Here is a 19,308-nt window from a genome sequence, read left to right on the forward strand (position 1 = left end):
CCTGCGTGCCAACCGTCACAGCGAGCCTGGCACAAAGGGCCATGCATTCGGCCACCACGCGAACAATCCGAGAGCTTCGTTGTTTTCCTCAGAACCGTTTCTTGACGTGCCTCGCTGTACAGAAGGCGCGGATTAATCGAACCGTACAGAAGGCGCGGATTAATCGAACCGTGCACTCGGCGCAAAATTGTATCACTTTGCTTTTCCGTTTACTCTTTTCGCGTCTTCAACAAAACTGGTATTCTTTTGACATGAGCCGATATATCCTATGGTGACCTTTAATTCGTCACCGCATTGTGGTTGGTCCGGTTTAGGGGGTGACCGACTATATAAACGCACCAGATCGCTTTTCGAGAATCAGTGTTCCCCAAGCAACTCCGGCAGCAGTTCGATATGAAGGCCAGCGTGAGTAGTCTGGCGCTGGGTCTGCCTATGCTACATGGATATTAGCGGAAACACTCAGCGTCGTCTGCTTTCGTCTCTTTTGTTGAATTTGTCGATTATTGTTGGCTCTTGTTCGTCGTTATCAGTTTCGATGGTGAAGTTCACTTTGCACTATGATTATGTAGATACATATTACACTTCAAACAGAAAACTTCTAAGTACTTTTCGGCTAAGTAGTCTGGAACGTGAGAAAAGAAAGCAGAGGAACGCCATTTGTTGTTAGGCTTAAAAAATGTAAGCGCACAGTCATATGAACAAAAACTGCGTCGTCTGCTTTGTTGAAAGTTTGGAATGCATCGATACAAAGTAGTGAAAGCAACAAAAAGAAAACTCATTGTGCCACTTGTTTTAGACTATGAATCATGCTTTGAATTATCCCGTAAGTGAACTGTTATAAACAATGGCCCGCGTTCTGCGCAACTACTTTTCCACGTATTAAAAGCGTGTCCTGTTTTCTTGTATTTAATAATCAGTCACCAGGGACATGCTTTCTTGAGTACATCCTGACGACGTAGACTTGTGAAGCGCGATAGATGTTTTTGGTTACATGAGAAAAAAAAGAGTGTGCTGAAAACTACAATTAACTGTAAATGCATATACTACGCTCACTCACATGAGTCGCTTCATAGCTTTGGAAATGAAAGTTTCTGGTGAGCCATGCATCATTGCTATGTATCAGTGCATTTTGTATGAATGCACTTGCCTCAACGATGTATCAGCAGATATGCTCACTCGGCTACAGATGTTAGTTTTCAATGGCTGCTTCTATGTGCGATCAAAGCTTCAGTAAGGCTTCTGGCATTGTACAAAAAAAAAGAGAGGCGGACCAGGAAAAGAAATGAGTGATCCTAAAGAATATATGCCAAGTGGAGCGTAGTGGTGTTCACATGCTGATGACGCCACTAGATGTCGGAAGCAGCTCGATAACAGTTCGCTACAAATTATCGTTGTTAACTTTGGAGCAAGACAACGTTGCCACTTGAGACAGGCGCTTGTCGCCATCATTTTTGCAGCTGTGCACCCTCGTCGTCCTGGTAGTCCTGGCTGCGGCCAATGCTGGCTACTACGGCTACGGCCACGGATACGGCCATGGCTACGGCCATGGAGGATACAGCCACGCCATCACTCACCACTATGACAACCAGAGAGCACACTACGGATACGGTGGATACGGCCACGGCTATGGCGGATACGGCGGTTACGGTGGATACGGAGGCTACGGACACGGCTATGGAGGATATGGCGGCTATGGTGGCTACGGCCACGGCTACTATGGCTAGGCAACTGAACATCTGACCAGAAATATTAACAACGGACGACATGAGCAAGTGCAATAAAGAACTCTTCATTACCATTTCATGTTTGTTTTTATTCGCTTGTGGTTGTACCTCCAAAGGAATGAGGCTGAAATTAAAGTGGCTTATGTGAACTTCGTAAAAAAAAGCATCTGTGATAGAGTATTATATGCAATGTAATGGACATGAGGAGGAGTTGGAACATATTCTTATTCGACAGTGCACAACAAAACATACCATAGATATAAGGCAGAAAATTGTAGTTCCAACGCTTGTCCACTTTTTTCCTTGGTGTGTTTTGCTGGGCGCTGCGCAAGGGTAGAGAAATTTGCGTTCCGGCGTACAAATGATGACGCCATGCTTCAAGTTCAAGTTTTCAAGCATGTTCAAGTTTTCGAAGCGTTCGGATCAACACGTTTTCGAAATCCATTCTTTATTTGACACTGCGGCAAAGCATTTGAAGACCATTAACGTGACATTGATATCTCATAATAGTTTCTATACGACGTTCTCTGTGCTTGACCGCATCCGCTAAAAAAATTTTATTCACTTCCATCTAAGTAGCTTGTGCCTATTACTGTCAACTGTGAACTATTTATGGATGAGCGAAACCCGTTATCAGATTAGTTGATCAATCCTTGCTGGTTTACCGTACAGGCTTACGATCACATGTATTGCGCCTAATAAGCATGCAAATACTGCTAGTTTAAACAACGACGACGTTTCTCAGCGTTCTTCAAAAGTTCTTTCTAGCTCTTCTTGCAATAGAAAAGAGAGATACTGATTTCTTGGGTCGCCTTAAATCTTTTCCGGGAGGAGGGAGGGGGGCAACCATACTTGTAAGGTTGTGTGTGCGTTTGTATGTGTGTGCGCATATATACTCAAGTAAGATTGAAAAAAAATTGGAGGTGTTGAACCTCACCTTGTCTCCTTGGCTACACCCTCAGTCCTCAAGCTCTAAAGAAAGGTCAAGTTTCAAACAATAAAAAAAAAACTGTGCTCGATCGAGGAAGGTTGCAATGTTTCTGTTGGCTTCTGGAAAAAGTAAGTGTACATATTTTTGAGAAGTACAATTCATCTTGAAAAAAAAACTAACAGCCACAAAGGTGAAGCAATGGACGCAATAGCAAAAGATTGGAAGATCACGTGCAGGATGGCAAGCAGATCCAAACGTGCCTCACGTTTCTCACGCACGAATGACGCACGAAACGTACTCACAGGTACAGATGACCGCGAATAAGCGTCTCAGTTGTTACTTTGCTGTGTCTGAAAAGCGCGCCCTTTTCGCAAACGGGGCTGTGCAGCAATCGCAGTGACCTTTGTGCGCCCCGTAACTACAACAGAATCGTTCCCGTGCAAGCCCAATGCCAGCAAAGACATATGATCCTCCCGACCGGGAGATAAGGGTGCGCGAGAGGTCGTCCACTCACCTCCTCTCCGCGGGCCAAAATACGCGTGAGAGATGAGAGCCTCAACGCGCTCATTACGCCATTTTGCTGATAATGCTGAAAAACACGATAGTTCCCCCCGAGATGGCCGTCAACAGCGGTAAGTGAGAGATATAAATAGCTTGTCGTTTGAACGTTACAGGGTATACCGCTCGGTGGCTGAGTGGTTAACGTCTCGCATTCATGACGCGGTGGTCCCACGTTGGACACCGCGCGCCGGTGTCTTTTTTTCTGGGTTTTCTCTTTCTGACGTGTTCATATATATATAGCTACGTATACATATACGATGCATGGCATCGACGCCGACGCCGGTGGCAAAATCCAGCCGAGAGTGTCGATACAATTGCTGTCAAAACAAAAAAAATAGTTCGCATCACTGTTTCTGCTTATAGGAAACATTAGCACAAACAGCTAAAGATCCTGGTCTTGCAATACGAGGATTGCTTTTCGTCGTCACCAAAATCTCGGCAGATCGCTGTCGCGAAACATCGCTTCATAACGGAGGAAAAAGCCACACCACTCAGCCAGAGTCCAAAAAGGGTTTGGACGCGAGAACGTGATCTGTAAGGACACAAGTCGAATAAATTCTATGCGACGACATCATCTAGCAGTCCAAAAGACCACAGGCGTCTCCCGTGGTGTTAGTGAAGAAGGATGAAACCATAGGTCTCTGTGTAGACTATCGCCGCCTGAATAAAATGACACAAAAAAAGACGTGTATCCTCTTCCAAGTCTAGACGATGCACTTATTCAGCTCCACAACGCGAACTAATTTTATTATATGCACCTCCTGGGGCCATTACTAACGTCGACTTGCGGAAATGAGAGGATTGTCGTAGCGACTGACTGCCTCAACTACTATGCCTAATCAAGAACCTTGCCCAAAGGCAGTACCACGGAGGTAGCCGAGTTCTTCATTGAGGACATCGTCCTTCGACATGGTGCACCAGAGATTCTCATTACCTACAGAGGTAAAGCGCTTTCTCCACATGATTTTGGTGCCATAAAATCCACGCGAAAGGACATTTAAATGTAAGACAGAGTGGACTTTCACGACATCACGACCGCATCTGCAGCGTGGAAGACCTTTGTCGAAGCCGTCGTTGGGTGAATCTTCATGGACGAGGCCTAACCCTGACCGTGACCCACACCGTGGAGCATACATGTCGACGATGCCTGGAGCTTCATCGTGCGATGCTTTGTGACGGATAGAATGGTGACGTCTAGGTCACCTCTTCGCGTGGCCGGTGAGGAATTTTCTACGTTTTCCGACACAGAACTGGATCATAGAGGCCCTAATCTAAAGGCGTAGTCACGTACTAAAGACCGTCATGGAAGCCATCGCCAGCATCTAAAGTCTCCTGCATGTGGAACTCCCCCAAATAAGTGAGTTTCGGGATATTCACCACGTTCTGACAGACTAGTTCGAGCATCTCAAAGGAATTGATAAAGATATGGTAGACACGGTTGACATCGGCCACAAAGAAGCAGAAATGAAGGAAGCCGACGTTTGTTCGTAGGAATCGTCTAGGAAAAGTCAAAGTTGAGTATAAGATTGAAGATGCCCTAAAGGCTTGACAGGCCCATTTGTAGAGTATAAAGCAAATGATCAGAACAAAAGTGCAAACGGCAGTGCTCTTTTCGCCTGTGGCACAAACATCTAGCCAATGCTTTATCAATTGCGATATTTTCATACAGAAGGTTAACGGCTCAACCCCACGACAGATAGAGGAATGTGTTGGAAGCAGATAAACTAATATTCCTACTACAGAAAATGCAACACGAAAGACCACCTATGAAGAAATATCCGAGCTTCTAGAGACATATTCGATGCTTTATCAAATGTTCGTCAACTTCCAATACCTCTAGAGTTAACAAGAGAGGGCTGACTCGAGTGTGTGTGGGTGACGAGACTACTACGATAAAATAGCACAATGCCTTTGGAAATTCAGAATACCTTGCAGAAGATACCAAGAATGAGTACTCACCAAGGTGGACAATGTCCATTGTGAGGCAATCCTTAATTCCATGCTTACATGTTACCGGAGGAATAGAATGTCAGCCACAACAACAAGCGCGAAGAAATAGAAAATGGACAGGCTATGGAGACACAGAAGCCTACAGCCTGTAAAGCTCATGAATGTAGCTCTTCGAGAAAACGACAGGCACCAAGGAGGAGAAAAAAGCCAATCATGTGGGCTGCATCACTGCCGGTGCCCAACGTAAGACAGAATCACAGCAGCGAATGATGCAACCCAAGCTGAGGCGGAGGAAAAGGGCAGGTGCTCTCAAGGTAAATGCAGCGAAGACGAGAAAGTCAATGCAAACATTCCCCAGAAAAAGTTGCCTAAAATGTTCGTTTAAGAGCCTCCATTGCGAATTTTTATATCTAGGAAGACTTCACAGAGGCAGCGTAAGTTCAGCGAGGTGAATGCGTTCGAAGGCACGAGCCTATAGAGCAAGCGTCGAAAGCATCGATGGAAAATCAAGTACAAGGAGATGCCCGAATGTATCTAGAAGCAGTGGGTTGGGCCTCGTAGAAAACTAGTAATCTGTGGGTTAGTGTTACTCAGCATCACGTGGCCTCTGTGGAGGCGCAGAGGGTGTTGTTAAATTTGTATAGTACAATACAGCCTGCTCAAAAACTTCAGCGAAAGCTAAGTCATTTTTTCGGGGTTTAGGATGTTGGAAATTCTGTGCGGCGCTGACATAAAAATGGAGAAGAAGTGTGGGGTGGAGGCAGGTCGAGTGGGCTGAGTTTTCGCTATGTTGAAATAAAGAAGAGGTTATCGCCGGCTTCGTTATAGGGACGGAAGCATGTCCTTTTCTAAACAAACCTGCCTCAGGCAATCATGAGATACAGTCAGGGAAGCCACCGCCGTACAACCATGGACCACCCACTAACCAATGGGCTGACCGAGCATCTAAGACAATCGCCGACCTGCTGGCCAAGTACGTCGAAGTCGAACAAAAGACGTGGGTGGCCATCCTTCCGTACGGAACCTTCGCATACAACACGGCCGTGCAGAAGACGACGCAGATGACGCCATACAATTTGGCCTGTGGACGAAACCCGGCAACGACCCTCGACACCATGCTTCCAAACGTCGCTGACGAAGAAAATCTCGCGGTCACGATTCACCTACAGTTTGCTGAAGAAGCTCGTCAAGTCAGCTGCCTGCGCATCGAGGATTAGCATACGACCAGGACGGAACCTGGAGGCGGCGATTCTCGCCGTTAACGTCTTCATGGACAGCCTGTAGTTGAGGGATGTCCGAACTTCGAAGAGCTCGTCCGAATTCATAATGTGCAAACTTGAGCCCACCTTGAATGGGCACCGCCAGAGCATATATGATCAAGAGAGCAGGACTCTGCATTTAGTGCAGGACTGCGGAAAGAGAGGATCAAGGCATTTAAATTCTGTGGTTGGGGGATATGTTCGAGTCTGCAATATTCTGAGCGTGACCAAGTGGTCACTACTAAACTCGGAACTATCGAGAGGGAAAGTCCTCATTTTTAATCTGGGAGGCCATGCGCGAGCATGAGGTGCATTTTGTGTGCGTTGGTCGAGATTGAAAAAGCGTGATGGCCTTTTTTCATAAAAAACATGAACACAAAAATCGCTAAAGTGAAGCTTGTGCAAGAGCTTTTTCTTTTTGAGTGCCTGTACATTCATTAATGCTTCTGCATCTGTGACACTACAGATGTGCTAACGTTTTTTCTTGACAGAAGTGGGCTGCTGTGCTTCGGAGGGTCCGTAGTTTCTTCGAATGTGTGCAGCTGGGTGGACTCCCAAATAAGCGTGACATATGCTGTTTTGTGTGTCAACTACAGTCCTGTAGGCACGAAGTCTAGTAGGCATGTTAGAAGGTCTTTTCTTCCCCTCTCAAGACATAAAAGAAGCATGCTTTGTTTTATCGCTTCAGTTTGCGCACATTGTGTTTTTTTGGTAAAAACGCATGTATTGTTAAGCTCCTTTCTACACATGCCGTGATTATTTTATCATTAAGTGCTCAAGAAAGTAATATTGGATAAGTTTTCAGTGCCTGTTATTCGAATTGTTCAAAAGTAAATTTAGTTGCGAGTGTAGCGACTGTCCTGTTCCTCTTATTCCTCTTGTCCATATTCAAAACTGACTGTTACGAGATCACAAGGGTCACGTGTGGCACCATAGTTTTCCGCCACCACCACTGTCTGTGTTTTCCATAATCAGTGCTGCATGAAATAAAAAAAGACATTTAAGTAAATAAAAATACCAAAGACACAGCGGGATTCAAAGCTCGGGTTCCCTGCGTGGCAGCCCAGCACAGCGAGCCTGGTACAAAAGGCCCGTGAATTCGGCGGCCACGAGAACAATCCGAGTGTAACGTTGTTTTCTTCGGAACGCTTTCTTGACGTGCCTCTCTGTACAGAAGGCGTGGGTTAAGCCAACCGCGCACTCGGTGCAGTTTAGTTTTGTATCGCTTTGCTTTTCTCTTTACCTCTTTTCGCTTCTCCAACAAAACTGGTATCCTTTCGAAATGCGTCGACATGTTCTATGGGTGACCTTTAACTCGTCACCATGCCGCGGTTGGTTCGCTTTAGCGGGCGGCCGACTATATAAGCGCACCGGATCGCTTTTCGAGAATCAGTGCTCCCTCAAGCAACTCCGGCAGCAGTCCGATATGAAGACCATTGTGAGTAGTCCGGCGCTGGGGCTCCCTTCGCTACATGATACATGCGGAGCGGCTGAGCGTCGTCTAGTTTCATTTTTTTGTTGGATTTGTCGATTATTGTCGGTCCTTTTCCATCGCGATCTGTTCGGATGGTGAAGGGCATTTTGCGCTACGATTATTCTAATGTTAATTACACTTCAAACAGAAATTCTCGAAGTACTATTAGGTGACGTAAGCCTGAACGTAGCAGAAAGAAGCAGAGGGACTTGTGTACAGCAATAACTGTTTTGTTTACCCGAGACAAAATAAGCTTGTCAGAAACTAGAGTTCACTGCGAAGGCATATACTATGTGCACTCACATGAGTGGACTCATCGCTGTGTAAATAAAATCTTCTTGAAAACTATGCATCATTTTTATGCATCAGAGTATTTTTTATGAATGCACTTGCCACAATGATTCATCAGCAGTAATAATCACTCGACCACAGATCTTAGTTTTGAATGGCTAAGTGTATGAGTGATCACAGCTTGATTATGACTTCTTACATTCTAAAAATTGGGGGGAGGGGGCACCAGAGAAATGACTGAGGGAGCCTAAAGAATATATGCTAAGTAGAGCGTGGTAGTGGACGTCATTAACACCTGAAGTCGGAAGCAACTCGATAGCAGTTAGCAAAAAATATCGTGATAAACTTTAGAACCAGATAACGGTTAAGGTGTTTCCTCTTGAGACACGTGCTTGTCGCTATCATCATTTTCGCAGCTGTGCACCCTCGTCTTCCTGGTCGTGCTGGCTGCGGCCAATGCTGGCTACTACGGCTATGGTCATGGCTACGGTCACGGATACGGCCATAGAGGATACAGCCACGCCATCACTCACCACTATGACAACCAGAGGGCACACTACGGATACGGCGGATACGGCCACGGCTATGGCGGATACGGTGGCTATGGTGGATATGGAGGCTACGGACACGGCTATGGCGGCTATGGCGGCTATGGTGGCTACGGCCACGGCTACTATGGCTAGGCAACTGAACATCTGACCGAAAATCTGAGCAACGGATGACATGGAACGAGCGCAATAAACAACTAGTCTTCACCATCTCATGCTTGTTTGTTTTTACACATTCATGGTTATACAGCCCAAGAAAAGTGATTGCAATTGAATTAGCTTATGCTAAATTTCCTGAAAATACATGTTTGGCAATTAATTTTCTCTAAATTATAAGACCTATCCGTACGAATTAGAACACATTTATTTTTGAGAGTGCACAACAAACACACCAGAGAGAACGCAGGAGAAGCGCAGTTCCAACGCTTGCCCACTGTATTTTTTGGTGTATTTTGATGTGCGCTGCGCAAGAGTAGGACATTTTACGCTCTGGTGTATGAATGTCTCCTGATTCCAGCAAAAGCCAGTCTGGACCCAGCTATTCTTAGCACCCTTCACTGCGTCGCAGGCATTACCCCCGCCCTGATTGGTTCATTCACTGGGCACTGAAAGTCGACGTAATCCTCTTGGAATCAGTTCTTGACTGGATTCTAAGAGAAGGCAAACGCATGAAGGGGAGAGAGGTAATTAGGCGGGCTGGTGAGATTAAGAGGTTCGCAGGTATAATGTGGCAGCAGAAAGCACAAGACCGGGTTGATTGGCGGAACATGGAAGAGGCCTTTGCCTTGCAGTGGGCGTAGTCAGGCTGACGACGACGATGATGATGTTGATAATGATGATGTATAAATGATGTGGCCATGGTTCCATGTTCGTCTTGTCGAAAAGTTTAAATGAAGACGTTTTGAAAACTTGCTCTTTATTTGACACTGCCGTAAAGCATTTTAACGTTTTAACGTCGATTGAGATGTCCCATAGGAGTTCGCATACAGTGTTCTTTGTAAATGTCGTACTCACTTTCATCTAGATAGGCTGTGTGTAATAATGACTGCCAAGTATTTATGGATGGGTAGAACACGTTGTCGGTAGATTTAATTGATCCTTTCTGGTTTACCATAGGGATTTCATCAAGTGAATAGCGCTTACTAAATTTGTAAATATTGATCTTTAAACGACGTTGGCGTTTCCTAGCGTTTTTAAAATTTTCTTTATATTTCATGATAAAGCCAACACTGCACCTTCTTAGGGAGATCTATGTCAATCATAATACTAGGAGCATTTGTCAAAATAGGATAATAAAATCAACCAGCCAAATATGGCTTGCCTCAAGTCACACAGTGAACGAGTATTAGGCAATTATGGCACTTAGTTCACGAAGTGAATACTGCTGGGGTAGCAAAGACATAAAATTTCACAGGTGTTCTGGCAAGCGTGTTATTCAAAGTGACAGTGGCCAGAATAATTTAAGTGGTTTTGGAACAAATGTGAATGTGTGAGGTTGTGCTGAAAGTTAACATCTCAAACGAATGCAGTATTTGCCAAAAGATCGAAAAAACATTTATTTCAATCCGTCATATTTATATTTTTTTACTATTTGCGCCCTGCAGCTTTCGCCCTTAAATGACTCTTTTAGCCACCGAATTGTACGGAGGATGGCTGGCAGGTGCAAACTGTCAAAAATTTTCGATCAATATTGACGTGAGTGTTTCAATAAGCAAAATGGCCTAACCACGCGTGAAGAACCTGATACGGGAGAAATAATTGAACTGGAAATCGTCGACGTTCTGCGCCCACCGCTATCAGACGAAAACGTCTAATTGTACATACTCCTTGAATGCTGCTGTCAGCTACTATGCTTATTTGGTTACTACTCCTTCAATATTGGTACCATATTATTCACCACTAGAAAGCATGGATACAAAAAAAATGATGATATAATGAATACTCTTGAAAAAGCGGTCGCAATAAATTAAAGTGGTGATTAGTTTAGGCAACGTTAGAAAAAAGCACAATTCAACGACTCTCTCGCGAGAGAGCAGGCGTCATATGTCTCAGAAAATAGGCAAAGAGCACTCGCTCGGTAGCAACCGTGAGACGACCGAAGATACTTCGTACTGCTAGAGAGGAGGTTGCTCTTCGCGGAACGAGGTTGGATTTTATGCGGTAGAGGTAGCCGCAACGTTCAGCCGATCCCTGATACGACCGCAGAGCTGGAGAGAACAAGAGGGTGACATAGTCAAAGCTGAGCATGCACATATGTAGAACCGACCTAGAAACAACCTGCACAACCTAGATAAGGTATAGAAACAGCCTAGAAGCAACCAGATTAGCCTTCTGGAAATCGCCCAGTTAAGCACTGTGTGGCCTGGTGTAAGCTCCACCAGTTTTTATCGTCAATCCCTCCCAACGTTTCTGGACATCACCTAAGCTGTACTGCCTCTGGTATAGCTTCGCGTTTGATCCGTTGAACTGCCATTACAAGACATCATGTGAACCTTTCGTGTTCAAGTTACTGCTGGTCGCCGCCAACGAGCATACAGCAATGCACTTCGTTCGTTAATCGACGTCAGTATCATGAGACCTTTACTGTTTTTGCTTACTAACCTTTTTTTATACATTGCGCTGACGACGGTTGCCGCATTTTCAGTTTATGAGACATACCATCTTGTCGCCTTACTGCTGGACAACATGCTTCGTCTTTATACGAAATTGTCAAATAAGGCACTGACCTAGAGAAGACGTACGCAAGCTGTTTACACTATAAAAATCATAAGCATTATTTTGTATGATATTCTTTATAACGGTCCTTACCATTTCTGCACCAACAGGTAGATCCGCGAAAAGGTATTTTTTGTACATATGGTTTACGTCCCGCACTGACTCTGAAAAGCTGGTATTCTTGGTGAGATAGTCCAACTATTTCTTTTTTTGAGTTTCTTGAAACTGGTATCCATTCAAGCTCTTCGGAGAGCGAGCAGCCCTCGTTGCTTGACGTACTTCCGATTCTTGAACCGGATTGGTCCGCACGAACTGGTCAGTATATAAGGAGGTCGGACTCTGTAGCTCCCGTATAACAGCTCGTGTTCTTCAGAACTCCGCTGCATTTCGCTATGAAGGCCCTCGTGAGTATAACTGCTTGGGCGTTGTGTTTTATTTGGACATGTTGCCGATGAACCAGAAAGCATAGAGTGGTCTAAATTACTGCATCTTGCTCCACATAACATTCACTGTAATCATTGGAATTTCATTCTGGTCTGCCTTATACCGAAGCATAACAAGCTTCCTACAGGGAGCGAGCAAGGGTTAGAAGAAATAGAATTGTGCGTGAGAGTAGCAGCGACTCTTAAAAAAGGAGTTTCGGGAGCAAATTTCTCAAAAGCGTTGGTGTTCGCTATGTACTCATCTTCTCTGCGCAGTTTAGAGCAGAGACTGAAGCGGAACACTGTTTAAGATTTGAGTCAGAAATTCTGATTCCATGCACTATCAGAACAAGTTTCGGTCTCTTTGTTAAAAATAATATATGGACATGTGGTCCAAGTTTAATTTTTTTGTGTGCACTGAGATGTGTGAAATTTTCGATAATTTTTTTTGTTAGCCTGGACAACCAAGGAATATTAAATACTATTTCGCACTTACATCAGTACTTCAACACTGTCGCTGAGAATTTTCGCAAAAAATGCTGCATTTCTTCAAAGCACATAAAGTCTGAATCAACGGCCGTTCTCGCTCTACAGCTGTGCATCCTCGTTGCCTTTGCTGTCCTGGCCATGGTAAGCGCTGGCTACTATGGGGGCTACGGACACGGCTACGGCCATGGAGGCTACAGCCACGGCATCACACACCACTACGACAACCAGCGGGCGCACTATGGTTACGGAGGATACGGACGCTATGGCGGCTATGGCCCAGGCTACGGCGGCTACGGCTATGGCCATGGCTTCTACAGATAGGCCATTTCCCCCACTGGCCTACAAGTGAAGCATGAAAGACGAGTGAAAGCAAAATAAATGTTTCGTCTAATTCGTTATTCTCGCTTGCTTATGGAGACAGTGCCTTCTCCAACAGTGTGCGTTTTTTTACCAATGCTTTTTCAAGAGGAAAGTTACTGTAATATGACGAATTATGCCCCCTAGAATTTCCATACCAGGTGCAAACTGAGAGCTATCACCAGCCCAGGCAAGCCTACTGCATCAATATTTTTGCTATGCGGCTACCCAGCCTTAAACGAAGTCGGTGTCTTTATTACGGGTAATTTGTCAGCTTCTCAAACAATAAAAAATCGCGCGTTCACCAATGTTGATGACTCCATGGTTTTCATGATGCACCGAAGTCAAGGTTGGCTTGTGTTATTCCCCTAAATAAAGTATACTTTGTTAAAAGAGATGATCTTCCTCTGAATGAAAACGTTGACATCGCTGTTACACAGTGTGAAATGAAAAAAAAAAAAAAACAGAGTGCCGTAGATAGTGAGTCACAATTTTTCAATCAATCCTTTAAATTCTTTTTAAAAGAAAAACAGCGCTTAGAAGGATACGAAGACGAGATAAACTCGGCGATACTTATAGTCAAGTTTGATTCTGCCTACGCGCCAATATACAAGAAGAATAGAGCAGAATCAGAAAAGGCAAGGCCGCGAGATATCATCGCTAATAATGGAACGTCATATGGTGGATATGCACCAGATTTAGCCAGGAGGTGTTCTAAATAGCGATGGAAACTAGGCCAAATATCGAGACATTTTTGTCAGCATCCCTTCACTATTATCCCGCCGCACAAAAGTGTTACCCCCGTATTCAGAAACGCTCCTCGACTTGAATTCAGCCATTCACTTGACTTAGTGGAGCACTGCGCCACTGCTCGGCTGAAACTGACACTGACACTGCGCTTCTCAAGAATCGTTGCAGAATATTGCCGATATGCAGTGACTTGGTCTGCCAAGAGACGGCGCTCCTATCAACTTTTTCAAGTCAAGGTGAAGCATTGAGTGAAGGAACGTTCTGGAATATGGTGGTTAATCTAACATATAGCATATTAGGGCAATATCTTGCAGTATGAATATTTGCGGAGAAAGAGGAGGTAGAGGAAGGAAAGGCAGGCACGTTAACCATACGAGCATCCGGTTTGCTATCTTACACTGGGGAAGGGTATTGAGGGATGAAAAGAGAGAGATAGAAAGGAGAGAACATAAATAAAACATGTGAGCCTAAACTAGACTGCTGGTTTTGATAATAGTGGACGCAGGACTTTACGTTACACTGCATCACGTTCCGCCGTAGATTGTGGTTCGTGGTGCCTACTGAAGGCTTGCAAGCACTGGACGTAGAACATCCAGTACCTGTTGTACAGCCACAATGTGTGGTGACTCCAGCCTTCTGAAGAACACTCCAAGTGTGTCTGCCATTCACTGAATAACTATCGGGATTGATTTGTCTTCTTCAGGCAGCTTGTAAGTCGGAGACCCAGGGTTTACTCTTGCCGAGGTGCGCTGCGAATCCACATGTGGCCGCAACTTCGGAAACTGAAGCCAAACTGCGCCAGTTGTGTACACGGTGTTGTTGGTGCCAAAGTTCGTCAGAAAATGCCAATGCCTCTGCATACGCAGCGCCCATTCGACGCCCGGATTCATGATCTTATTTTCTACATGGAGTGTACTCGGCTGGTATGACGCAGAATGCAATGAAAGGCATGGTTTCTGCAGATTCCACTTGGCTTCCATTGCCGAAGCCGCAGCCATGTGTATCAGTATTTGGGTTCGGTAAATGCATGGTAGCCTTTTCGAATAGTTCTGTACTTCCTCTACCCCAGTTACTTTGAAACGTCATCACCCTGGTCGTATTTCGTTTGTTTATCGCTTTCGCAACTGCTTGGACCTCTGCAAGGTTTACAGTATTGAATAAAAAATAAAAAGAAGAAAAGTAGAAACCACATAAAGTGACGTGAAACTCGATAAACCTTGCTTTTTAGCACCTCCTTGCCTTTTATAGTTGCGATGAAGCTCTTTTTTCTTCAAGTTCACCGCCACTAAAACCAACTGAACTCAATATACTACTTCTCCTATCAACTGCGCGTGATTGGAGTTAGAAAACGTAGCCGATGTATACTTTATGGATATTTTATGGCCGAAACAGTATTTGAATAGCTCCGTGTGTGTTAAAGTCAATGAAAGTGATATAAGCAAGGCGCGATGTCCTTTTTTGCGACATTTGAACTTGGGCCTTCGCAATGAAACACACGCACACACATACGCACTCCCACTCACTCACTCACTCACTCACTCACTCACTCACTCACTCACTCACTCACTCACTCACTCACTCACTCACTCACTCACTTTCCACGGCTGCTTGTGAAATACTCCGACGGGCGCAAGTGTTCTGATCCGCGGAGGTTGCTGAGCGGCTGCGGTGTTGCACGGCTAAGCTCCGAGACGGGCGATCGACAGCTGGCCACGGCGGCCTAATTTCGATGAAGTTTAAATATCAGAACACCCTATGGTATACCTCATAATGATACCATTGAGGCACACAATTGTAGAATTTTATTCCATTTCCCCCGAATTCTTCACAATGTCGTATTCATGGTTTTGTGAATTAAACATCTTGTTGGTACTAGTGTTTTCTCAGTCTTCACGCATGAGCGTTGATTCTGCTAAAGCAGTGCTTTGATAGTGTTTTTAGATCTCTATGTGCCGGTATAGTAAATAACAAACTTAGAAATGATCATGTGACTGGTTAACTGACCAAGATTCAGGAACAACTATTTGACCACGCGTGCAACTACTAATACTTTGTTACCGAATAAGTTGTAATAGTTGTGTTATTTCGAAGTTTAGGAATAGTGTTTAGAGTAAACATTTATAAAGTTTTCATTGGTAGTGCAGTGTGGGGTGAATGAATGAGAGGGTTCAATATTTGGCAGTGGTATTTATATTTGTAAGGAATTAGAATAAAATAAGGAACTTGTGCCTATACTTGCCTGCCATACGAGGAGACACTATTAGTACAAAACGTTTTTCTGAAATCTTCTGACTATGGCATCTCAAACTGCCCTTGTGTGTCGCTAGAATTTCAAATCGATAAATTTCTTATTGAGTCGATGATGACGTTTGAGTATTTAGATTTCAAAGAAGTTTCTTTTTTAGCAAAACCGGGCGAACTTCAGAACAAAGTGCTTCAGGGGTATTTTTTGGTCCTAATGATATTGCGTGTTTTACTGGTCCCCCTTCTACAACGAAACCTTTAGAGACTGAACATAAATTAGGTAAGCATTAGGACATACTTATAGGGGCGAAGCTTCTTAAGGTAGAGGCTTGACCGTTGGCGTTGTTGTGTGCCGTAGCCGCCGCTGACTATGACGATGATGACGATGAAGAATGACCGCGTTCCAGACCACACATTCTCTTTCTGCTATCACGACACAGCCCATGCAAGGCACCCACTATACGCCATGGCGATGACGTTGATAACGCTGTAGATGATGGCGATAGCGATCATGGACAACGACGGGCTTGTGCTGTATATTACGTCTCGAGATGCTCTACGATGCATTTCGTACGACGGGAAACAACCAACAACCGCGGGGGAACGTGCCCAGATCTCATGTTTGCGAACTTAAGGCTAGATGCGATACCAAAAAGCAGTAATAATAGAGACAAAAGAAAATTCATCACTCAACAAAAAATACCATTAACGACCAATAAAAATTGTATAGAACTGTAGACGCTTTGTCACTCATTTACGTGAGTGAGTCGTCAATGTCACGGGTACTTTAAGGTAACACCAAACGATCCCTCTGCTGCACCCTCTAATAATTATTGAGTTTGTAAATGTCACTGGTCCCGTTAATTTGGGAGGCGATCACCGGGCTAATTCCAAGAGCCGGAGTATCGGCCCCCCGAACCGCACCACGAAAGCGTGGACAATTTAGAAGTGGTCCTATTGGGCGCGCCAGCGGACGCCGGCTGTGGCCCAAAGAACAAGTCAGAGCCGAGAGTTGATAAACAAAACAAAATTATATTCTCAATTATGGCAGATAAAAACGATACACAAGTATGCACACACAACAATAGTTGAATACAATATGTCACCAATCAAACAACGTACTACACAGTACAATCAGCCACACTCGAAACAACGGACACAGACAACAATACGCACTACAATGCAGTCGCATGCATCGAACAACCAAGACACTTAAAGACTAAAGAGTTAGAAAACTTATTCAGTCCAAAGTTCTTGGAACTAAAGTCTGAATGATACTCTTCTGAGAATCACTCACTCAAAGTCCAGCGCTGTTGTCGTTCCGCTGCCCCTGAAGTTTCTCTTCCAGGAAACCTCGCGTCTTCAATTGACCGCTCTCCAGCTGTTGCCACGCGTCTTCGCTCGCTGGCAGTAGACACACACTCTTGCCTGTAGATCGAGTCTTCACCCCTCAGGTGGAAATCCTCTTCTTCTCCTCCTTTGTCACTGAGGACAAAAGGCTTCGCCCACAAGGCGGAACACCCTACGCACTCTGGCGCATACTTTCTTCTTCTCCTGCTTTGTCACAACGAACAAAACCTTCACCGACAGACGCGGCGGAATAACCCCACACACGCTGGCGCTAACTTCCTTCTCCTGATCTCCCATCTCTGCTGCTCGGTTAAATACCTTCCGCGCGAGATTCCCGAAAATTCTCATCATTTCGTCGGCGCGATGCGCAGCGAAGGCTAGGGGAAAGCGCGAGACGATTCGACGGCCGTCCGCGATGGATGACGCAACATGGCATCACCACGCCCCTTTCCATCGAGAACGTTCCAGGGCTTGCTCGGCCGCCGATGAGAGGAGGTTCGTCCGCGAACCCACGCTTCCGAGGGGAGAGGGACGCGCGCTCGGGGTGTCTTTGGATGCTTGTTTTCTTTTTTTTATCGTTGAACTCGAGGCGTCGTTCCGGCGCTTCGTCGCGAGAATTTGGCGGCGCGCCCTTTTTGAGCGCTCGTTTTGTGACAGGAAATATGCCGCGATTTTTTTTCTTCAAAAAAAAAAAGATTCTTCATGCGTTCTGGCTAATTATTACAACGCATGCATGTTAACTGATTTGTGTAGTGTGACAAGCATTAGCCTGGCTCGTGGATGTTTCACTAAGCAATGTGGTACATAAGTGAAGATACAGAAGATGCTACCACAGCACGAAACTGCAAAGGGATGTTATCTTTGTTTGCACGCAAAACAACCAACAATATTGGTAGCCTGGTGAAAAGTATGTAAGAAAATTTAGGGCATGTTTGCACCAGTGTTGTGATGTTTCAAAGAAGTGCGAATCTGGGTGGCCATCTTTGTTTCTCCTCGATTTTCTTTTTCTTTCTTCCTCTATTTTTATAAGCTTTTATGTTTTTTCTCGGTCGTTGTTTTTGTATATTTTCATTCTCTTCGTATTTTTTCATCTCTCTCTTTTGTCGCTTGCTTTTTCTTTTATATTTGTACACTTGGTTTTACCTGAGTTACGCCAAGCAATCACATCACATGACAGCCCGGGCCTGTTAAGTGCGCCGAACCTATAGCTCATACCGATAAATACATGAAAGTTAGACGGCGCTAAACACAGGAAAAAGCAGGCGAAGAGAAAAAAAATTGCCCGCAGCTTCCCTCGGGGGAACACTGAGGAGGATGCGGACCATATAATTGGTTAACGGGGTGTTAAAGTGCGACTTACTTGGGTCGATGGCTAAATTGGTTAACGTGGTTGTGAAATGGGGTGTTAAATTGCGACTTACTTGGGTCGATGGCTAAATTGGTTAACGTGGTTGTAGGAGGGGGTGTTAAATGAGTGAACACGTACACACGTATGCGAAAGGGCGGCGCTGGTCGAAGGGACGTCGATCATTGTGTTTGTGGATTCGTTGGAATTCATTTCACCGCGACCTTGGACGTCGACGCGCCGTACAAACCAACCGACGAGCGGCAACTGAGCGAGCGAGCGCCGACCTTGAGTATATATACAGCACGACGGCGCATGCACTGTCAGCTGTTGAATGTTCTCGAAGCGCGACGCCACATGCGCGTCCACTGGAGAATCAGGAGAATTGTAGATGTCGAACGCGGTGTGTAGAGGAGGAAGGGTGCACAGATGGTGGAGGAGTGAAGCGCGCGCGGTGTGTAGAGGAGGAAGGGATGCACAGATGGTGGAAGAGTGGGCGACGGCGCGACGGCGCATGCGCGCGCGTAAGCTGTCGAATGTTTGAGAAGCGGTGCGGACGGCGCACTACAAGGCGCGAGTATAAGATGCTCCGCATCTAAAAGTGCCAACTCGCAATTTTTCGACGTATATATTTGCGCTAGTTGCGAGTTTTCGTTCCTTTCACCTTCCTTTCCCCTGTGGTTTGCGTCACCTAATTTTCTTGTAACATGCTGCAAGTAGCCTAGCAACAAGTCACTATGTTGAAGAATAGCATAGAACAATGCTGTGTATCAATGAATTTTAAAATATTGTTTTAAAAGAAAGAAAATCACAAGAATGGAGATGATACTGATTACGCAAAAATAATAAAACAGAATTGAAATGTTGTAGGCTTCTCAGAAAGGTGATTTATGCAAAG

General features: G+C 45.0%; 1 protein-coding gene across 1 annotated transcript; it reads left to right on the forward strand.

Moving 5' to 3' along the window:
- Positions 1 to 365: 365 nt before the first annotated feature.
- Positions 366 to 8,959, forward strand: LOC119165841 (uncharacterized). The gene is made up of 4 exons (XM_037417872.2): positions 366 to 405; positions 1,458 to 1,719; positions 7,772 to 7,863; positions 8,607 to 8,959. The coding sequence occupies exons 1-4, from the start codon at positions 394 to 396 to the stop codon at positions 8,871 to 8,873; spliced, it is 633 nt and encodes a 210-aa protein (XP_037273769.2). The 5' UTR covers positions 366 to 393; the 3' UTR covers positions 8,874 to 8,959.
- The last annotated feature ends 10,349 nt before the right edge of the window (positions 8,960 to 19,308 follow it).

The sequence above is a fragment of the Rhipicephalus microplus genome, chromosome 8 (genome assembly GCF_043290135.1).
Source record: "Rhipicephalus microplus isolate Deutch F79 chromosome 8, USDA_Rmic, whole genome shotgun sequence".
NCBI lineage: Eukaryota > Metazoa > Arthropoda > Arachnida > Ixodida > Ixodidae > Rhipicephalus > Rhipicephalus microplus.